This window comes from Echinops telfairi, unplaced genomic scaffold (genome assembly GCF_000313985.2).
Source record: "Echinops telfairi isolate 266 unplaced genomic scaffold, ASM31398v2 ScPeMD7_7475;HRSCAF=8513, whole genome shotgun sequence".
Classification (NCBI taxonomy): Eukaryota; Metazoa; Chordata; class Mammalia; order Afrosoricida; family Tenrecidae; genus Echinops; species Echinops telfairi.
In genome coordinates, this window is record NW_022111379.1 from 4185208 (window position 1) to 4191717 (window position 6510).

Consider the following 6510-nt stretch of genomic DNA (forward strand, 5'->3'; position numbering starts at 1 on the left):
TTATTTGAGGATGGGGAAATAGATCTATGTGCCTATATTTATAGGTTTAGTATTAAGGTAGCAGAAGGACATTGGGCCTCCACTCAAGTACTCCCTCATGCAAGAAATTTATATTTTTGATGGGAAATGTAAATAGTTAACATTCTCTTGAATAATATGTAGTACTTTAAAGTGTTGTTAGCTACCTAATTTATTTTACTCGGTGAGATAAAAGGGCAGCTATAGTATCTTAATTTTGTAGTTAGGCGAATGTTCAGAGAAGTGATATAATTACTTAAGGTCATGCTGCCAGAGAGTCCCAGAGCTAGTACCAGGATGAAAGATTTTCTTCTCAGTGTACAAAGCTATATATTTTAATATTTTTCTTCGAGAAAAGTCTAGCTTCAGAACAATGCATTTTAGAAATACAAATATAGTTGAATAAGTTATCTTCTCTTTAAAAACGTGACTTGCAATAGCTTACTATTTTAAGCAATTCTTTCTTGTATTTATTTAGAAGTAGAACAGTATAGATGCATCTAAAAATTCCTTAACTGCAAGCTTCCATCTCATTCTTATTTCCACTTTTCAGAGGCAACCACCATATGAGTTCGGTGTGTTACCCAGCCTTCCAATCCATTCAACAAACAAATAGCAGCAGCAACAAAAACACCGCAGAGCCTTGACATTCTCTCTCTCCCTCTATCTCTGTGTGTCTATGTCTCTCTCTCACACACGTGCACACAAATATACGATGCTTTATGAGTTTTAAAAAATATTAATTTGTGAGTTAAAAATATCATTAAAAGGATCATACTGAACACCTTATAGTATGTATCTACCTTTTTTTCATCCATTTTCATCATACAGATCTTAGAATATGTAAGGCTTTTGTAAGCATGACAGAAAATACATAATTTAGCTTAAAAATCTAGTGTTCCACAAAAGTCTAGGATATTTCCATTATTGTATTGCCAAATGAAACTGTTCTCACTAAGAATTTGCTTTTTCTGAAGTTAGCAATATGCTTTAAAATTTTATTGTGTTTTCATCTGATGACTCCAAATTTACAACAAAATAGTTATAGAGATGAGGAACATGTTTTGAACTTGCGCTTGCCAAAAAGTCAAATAAGAATACCTCCTGAATAGGAAGTGTTATTTTGTTTAGCTTGCAGAGAGCAGGTTCTGGTAGGAACTAACTATTCAGGATAGATGTGCCAAAAGGAAAAGCCTCACTTGAATTAAGTCAAATTGGACCCATGATAATGGAAGCCAGTACATAGCAACCAAATCCATTAAAAATGAATCTATTAAAAAATCCCAGCACTGAAAAATCCTCTTGCCTTATGAGTTGGGGAGTTGGACATCTCATTCAATAACCTTTGTTGTTTTCCACCTCGGAAAGGAGACCTGCAAAACATCTGTGTAACTAGAACTCTGTTTTATTTATAACATCATTCATGGGCCATACATTTAATTAACTCGCCCCTAAAGTGATAGCTGAAACTACTTTTCTGTGAGAGGGATGATGTTAGCTGGTATTGAAGATTTCCAGCGGCCTGACATGACCCATCGGCGGGACTTTCCCCATCCTGTCCATGTGGTCTCTGCTGGAACCTCTGAATTTGGTGGCTGCAGCCAATTGCAGACAACAGCAGTCAGAGTCCTCTCTCCCCACGGCAATCCCACCTGCTCAGAGAAGAACTGTGCTCCATAGGCATAAGGTTTCATTCATGGCTGGGACTATTTGGAAGCAGGCCCCCAGGTATCTACATATGGGCAAGACTAACTGAGTTCCAATATAATTTTAGTTACAAGAACAGTTGAGCAGTTATGGCCTAAAGCAGTGGTTCTCAACCTTCCTAAGGCCACAACCCTTTAAAACAGTTCCTCGTGTTGTGGTGACCCCCAACCATAAAATTATTTCTGTTGCTACTTCATCACTGTCATTTTGCTACTGTTAAGAACTGGGCGACCCCTGTGAAAGGAGTTGCGACCCACAGGTTGAGAGCTGCTGGCCTAAAGGCCGTGGTTGGGTCTCTGCTGGGTTGGAAGCACTGGTATACTGGTAAATGTTTAACAGCCAACTTTTGGGAGGAAGGATCCAGTCCTGATTTGTAACATTGTCCATTTACACAGTACAGATACTCTCCCATGGTCGAGTTCAGGCTCCCAACTTGACCTCCCTGAAAGGTGAAAGAGATGCACAGTCACGTACCACTGACTGTGGTATACTAAGTATTTCCCCCATACAGGAGCGGTTAATACAAATAGCCCCACACACATAAGAAGTAGGAAAACAATGAGTGAAATAAAAATAAGTGAGTTTTCAGTATTTATTACTTAAAAATATTTAATAAAAAAATCATACATTTTATTTCTAATAATGCCCGCACTTAGCATGTGGCTCAAAAATACTTTCCCTAAAAGTTAAACAACTGCTTCTTGTGAGCCAGTGCACTCCAGCATCAGTGGGCTGGAGGACATAGAAGTTTAGTTTACTAAGTTGCTTGCTGAATCATAATTTATACGGGAGAGTAAAACAAAAAAAAATACAGAGATTTATGTTAATACATTCTTGCTCATCTATTTTAAAATAAACCTGAGAAAATAATTTTCTTCGAATAAGTGAGAGGTGACTCACCGTTTTTTCCCTTAGTACTTTATCTCAACCTTGAAGTGATAGCTTATGAAGTAAATTTACGTCGGTAGATTTTGCCAGTGTGTCACACATACTGATAAATGCTACTTACTGTTTATTTGATTTTTTCCCCTCAAGGCATAACTGTGACTTCTGACGAAGAAAGAAACCTGAATCACTATGTACAAGACTTACAGAACCTGCTACTAAGTGTTCCCACGAAGGGGGAGACAGGCCATGAGGCACAAACCAAGGCTACCAGCAGTGTCGCTCCCACGGGCACGAGGGCGATACAGTATGAGGAGATCTCCACTGACAAGGATGTGGTACTCAGTCCCCTCAGGGAAGTAACGACGCCTGTCCCTCACCGCGCCATCACAGTGGAAGACGAGAGGAGAAAACGTACTAAACGCACAGCATTCTGGTCCATCAAACCAAACAACATTTCTGTTGTTTTACGTACAAAAGAACCTTATATTGAAAGAGAAGAAGAACCAGAAGCGATTGTAAGACCAACTGGAAGAACGACGCCATTGTCACCTGTCTCTGATGTTGCTAAGGGTCTACAAGTCACCTCACGCACATCACTTACCCCCACTTCACTTACCCCCACTACACGAGAAGGCAGTGACTTGAGAGACTCCACAGAGCTGGAAGACGTTCCTCAGCTCTCAGGGGAAGAAAATCTGGAGGGAATAACGTTTGGAAAACACGCACAGACTTTGAATAATGACGACATTTTGAAAAAAATTTCAGATATTCGTTTCCAGGTGCAGCAGGCACCTCGTGGCGACAGCCTCAATGAAGAATCTCGAGAGGACATCCGCGCCTCTAAAGATGACCTGAGACGAAGCATTGCTCTCGCAGCAGCAGCCGAGCAGAAACTGACTAAAATGTCCGAATCCCAGATCTTACCACTCGGACAAACTGGTAATGAAGTAGATAACATTGAAGCTGTTATTAACGTGTTGTATAATTCTCGAGATAAAATACCTGAATATTTTGATATTAAATACGTGCCACCAGAGATGAGAGAAAAAACTAGTACAGTATTCAATGCATTGAAAAAAATATTATGTGTAGGTGGAGGAGAAGCTCAAAGCCTTATTAGGAGGTTAATAAAGATTAGTATGAGACTTTTAAGGCTCCTTAATACTTCATGACTTAAATGAATTGTGCATTCATTCCTAAGAGAAATAAGCATAATACTGATTTCAAACGATGTATAAGAATATTTGCTATTGCAATTCAGTTTGCTAACAGATCTGCATGTCATTGTTATAAAAAGTTTTCATATGCACTAAAACTCTCGTAATTTAAAATAAAATTTTGTTCAGTAGTTTGTAGTGTTTTCTTATTAAGTTTTAAAGCCTGTGAAGATTTAATTTCTAAACTGTTTAAGCTTTGATTTTACTTGTATAAATTAAATATACCCCTTTTGTAATAGTTAAGCAGGAGACTATGCAGTATAGCCGATTTTAAATAGTTGCCTAGACATGTAAAATTATGGATGACTCTGTGTTTTCTAGCCGAATAGAGTACATGGGGCTCCGAACTACATTATTTGGCTATAAGGCTGCTTCATTTGAAAGGTGGATGATGCATTAATAAAGATACTACTCTTTCTTTGTTAAGTGCTTTGGAGCATCAATGAGAGACTGTATAACCATATCCCTTTTTGTTTGTTTATACAGATACCCTTTGAAGCAAATCTGTTATCAAGGAGTATGATTAACATGATCAAGGATAAGATCATTGTGCCGTATTTTAATTATAATATAGGTAATTTTGTTTCTGATTTGACCAGATTATGGAGCCCTGGTGGTGTAGTGGTTATGAGATCTGCATGGTCAGCAGTTTGAAACCACCAGCTGCTCTGCAGGAGGAAGACTGGGCTTTCTACTCCCACAAACGGCCACAGTGTAGGAAACCCACAAAGGGTCACTATGAGTCAGCGATAACCTGAGGGCAGTGAGAGAGAAACAAGAACGATGTGGTTATATAGAGATAGCTCTCTTACTCCCATTTCTCTTCCCTTGACACTGGTAACCACTAATGTCCTTTCATCTTGATGGGTTTGCCTATTCTAGATATTTCATAGAAGTGGGATCATATAATATTTGTCCTTAATTTATTAACATATTTCACTTTGTATAAGGTTTTCAAATGGTGATCCATGTAGTGGCATGAATCAGCTTCATTTTGTTTATGGCTAATACATACTCCATTGCATGGATTACATACATACTCCATTGTATGTATAAGGGTAAGTCAAAAGTATTGCTACAAAATCATAGGACTCCTTATTAAACAAAAATATCAAACTGTGAAACAATTGTTTCTCAGCATATCCTCCATGTGGGTCTATACACTTCTTAAGGTGGTATTTCCATTTCTCTCACCCATCCTTGAAGAATACTGCACTCTTCAATTTATACCATTCACAACAGCCCTTTCGGCTCAGATCATGTTCTCTGAGCGCGGGAACAAAGAAGTCTGAAGGGCTATCACCCGGGCTGCAGGACGGATGAGGTAAGGCTCCTCGTGCCGTTCTCGCAGGACAGCCCTTGCCGCCCTTGAAGAATGAGCAGAGCATTGTCGTGGTCGCTCTGGTCAGCTTCCGGGCATACAGTTTTCCCACCCGTGTAGTTTCCAGTTTCTTAAGACTGCTTTCTGAAACACAATGCTATGTTTTGAAACTTTTCTTCTTTTCAAGATTACTTTGACTTTTCTGAGTCCTTGGCAATTCCATGGAATTTGAAGACAGGCTTTTCCACATCTGAGAAAGTGGCTTATAATTTTAGTGGGAATTGCATTATGCTTGTAAATCATTTTGGACAGAAGTAATAGAATTGACATCTTCACAGGATGAAGTCTTCCGATTCGTTGACACGGGATGTCTTTCCATTTGCTTAGTTCTCTTTTAAACCTCTTTGGCAGTGTTTTATAGTTTTCAGTGGTAAGGTCTTTTACCTTCTTGGTTAAATATATTCCTAGGTATTTTAATCTTTTTAATATTTCTTTTGTCAAATGAATGATTTTCTTAATTTTCTTTTCAGATTTTCTTGATTGGTGCACAGAAACAATTGATTTTGCTTATTTTCTACATTGATTTTATACCCTGCCACTTTGCTGAATCTTTTGCTTAATTTCAGTAATTTTCTTTGCTGTGATTTTAGGAATTTCTACATATAAGATTTTATCTTCTACAAATTAGAGTCACTTTAATCAAGTCACTTAAAATACTCCCAACAAAATTATCCAGGCCTGGGTAGACGCACTGGTGCATTCTGCCAACATTCATAAAAAGACTGGCACCACTTCTATTCAAACTACTCCAGAGGATGGAAGAGAGCGGACTGTTCCTGATCAAGTTTATAAGAAGTGAATATGTAACCTCGATCCCCAAGTCAGATAAAGACATCACATAAAAAAAGAAAATTATAGAAAAATATCCCTCACGAGCATAGGACAAAAGTTTCCCCCAATCCTTTGATTTTTATTCTGGTTTAGTCTTTGTGTCTAAGGGGTGTGTCTCTTGTAGACAACATATTGATGTGTCTTTTTTATCTGTTCCTTTTCCATCCATCATTTGAATTTATTTATTTATATTTATTAGCAAATCAAAATTTATTATTGTTTTTTGATATATTTCAAGATACTCTTTTGGGTAGTGACTGCACCATGTTTACCATTTGTTTATTTACTAGACCAAGCACTGCAACCTCCAAATCATTGATTTTTATACTGGACTTTCTTGGTGATGGTGGGTGGCTCCTCTTTCTGAGTGGTCCTTTTAGTCTAGGCTCTTGTTATCATTTATGATTCTTCTACTTTTTTAAAGTACAAGAAAAAATTAGATAACTTGCAGTGACAGGAACATAAGTA

General features: G+C 37.9%; 1 protein-coding gene and 1 pseudogene across 1 annotated transcript in view; one reads left to right on the forward strand and one right to left on the reverse strand.

Annotated features, from left to right (window-relative positions):
- The window catches only part of SPESP1 (sperm equatorial segment protein 1), a 36411-nt gene extending 32192 nt beyond the window's left edge, over positions 1-4219 (forward strand). Inside the window, exon 2 of the mRNA XM_045285818.1 lies at positions 2761-4219. Coding sequence (XP_045141753.1) covers positions 2761-3785 — 1025 coding nt within the window. The 3' untranslated portion in view covers positions 3786-4219. The remainder of the gene's footprint in view (positions 1-2760) is intronic.
- Positions 4220-5020: 801 nt separating this feature from the next.
- LOC101650576 overlaps positions 5021-6510 on the reverse strand; it is a 7852-nt pseudogene continuing 6362 nt past the window's right edge.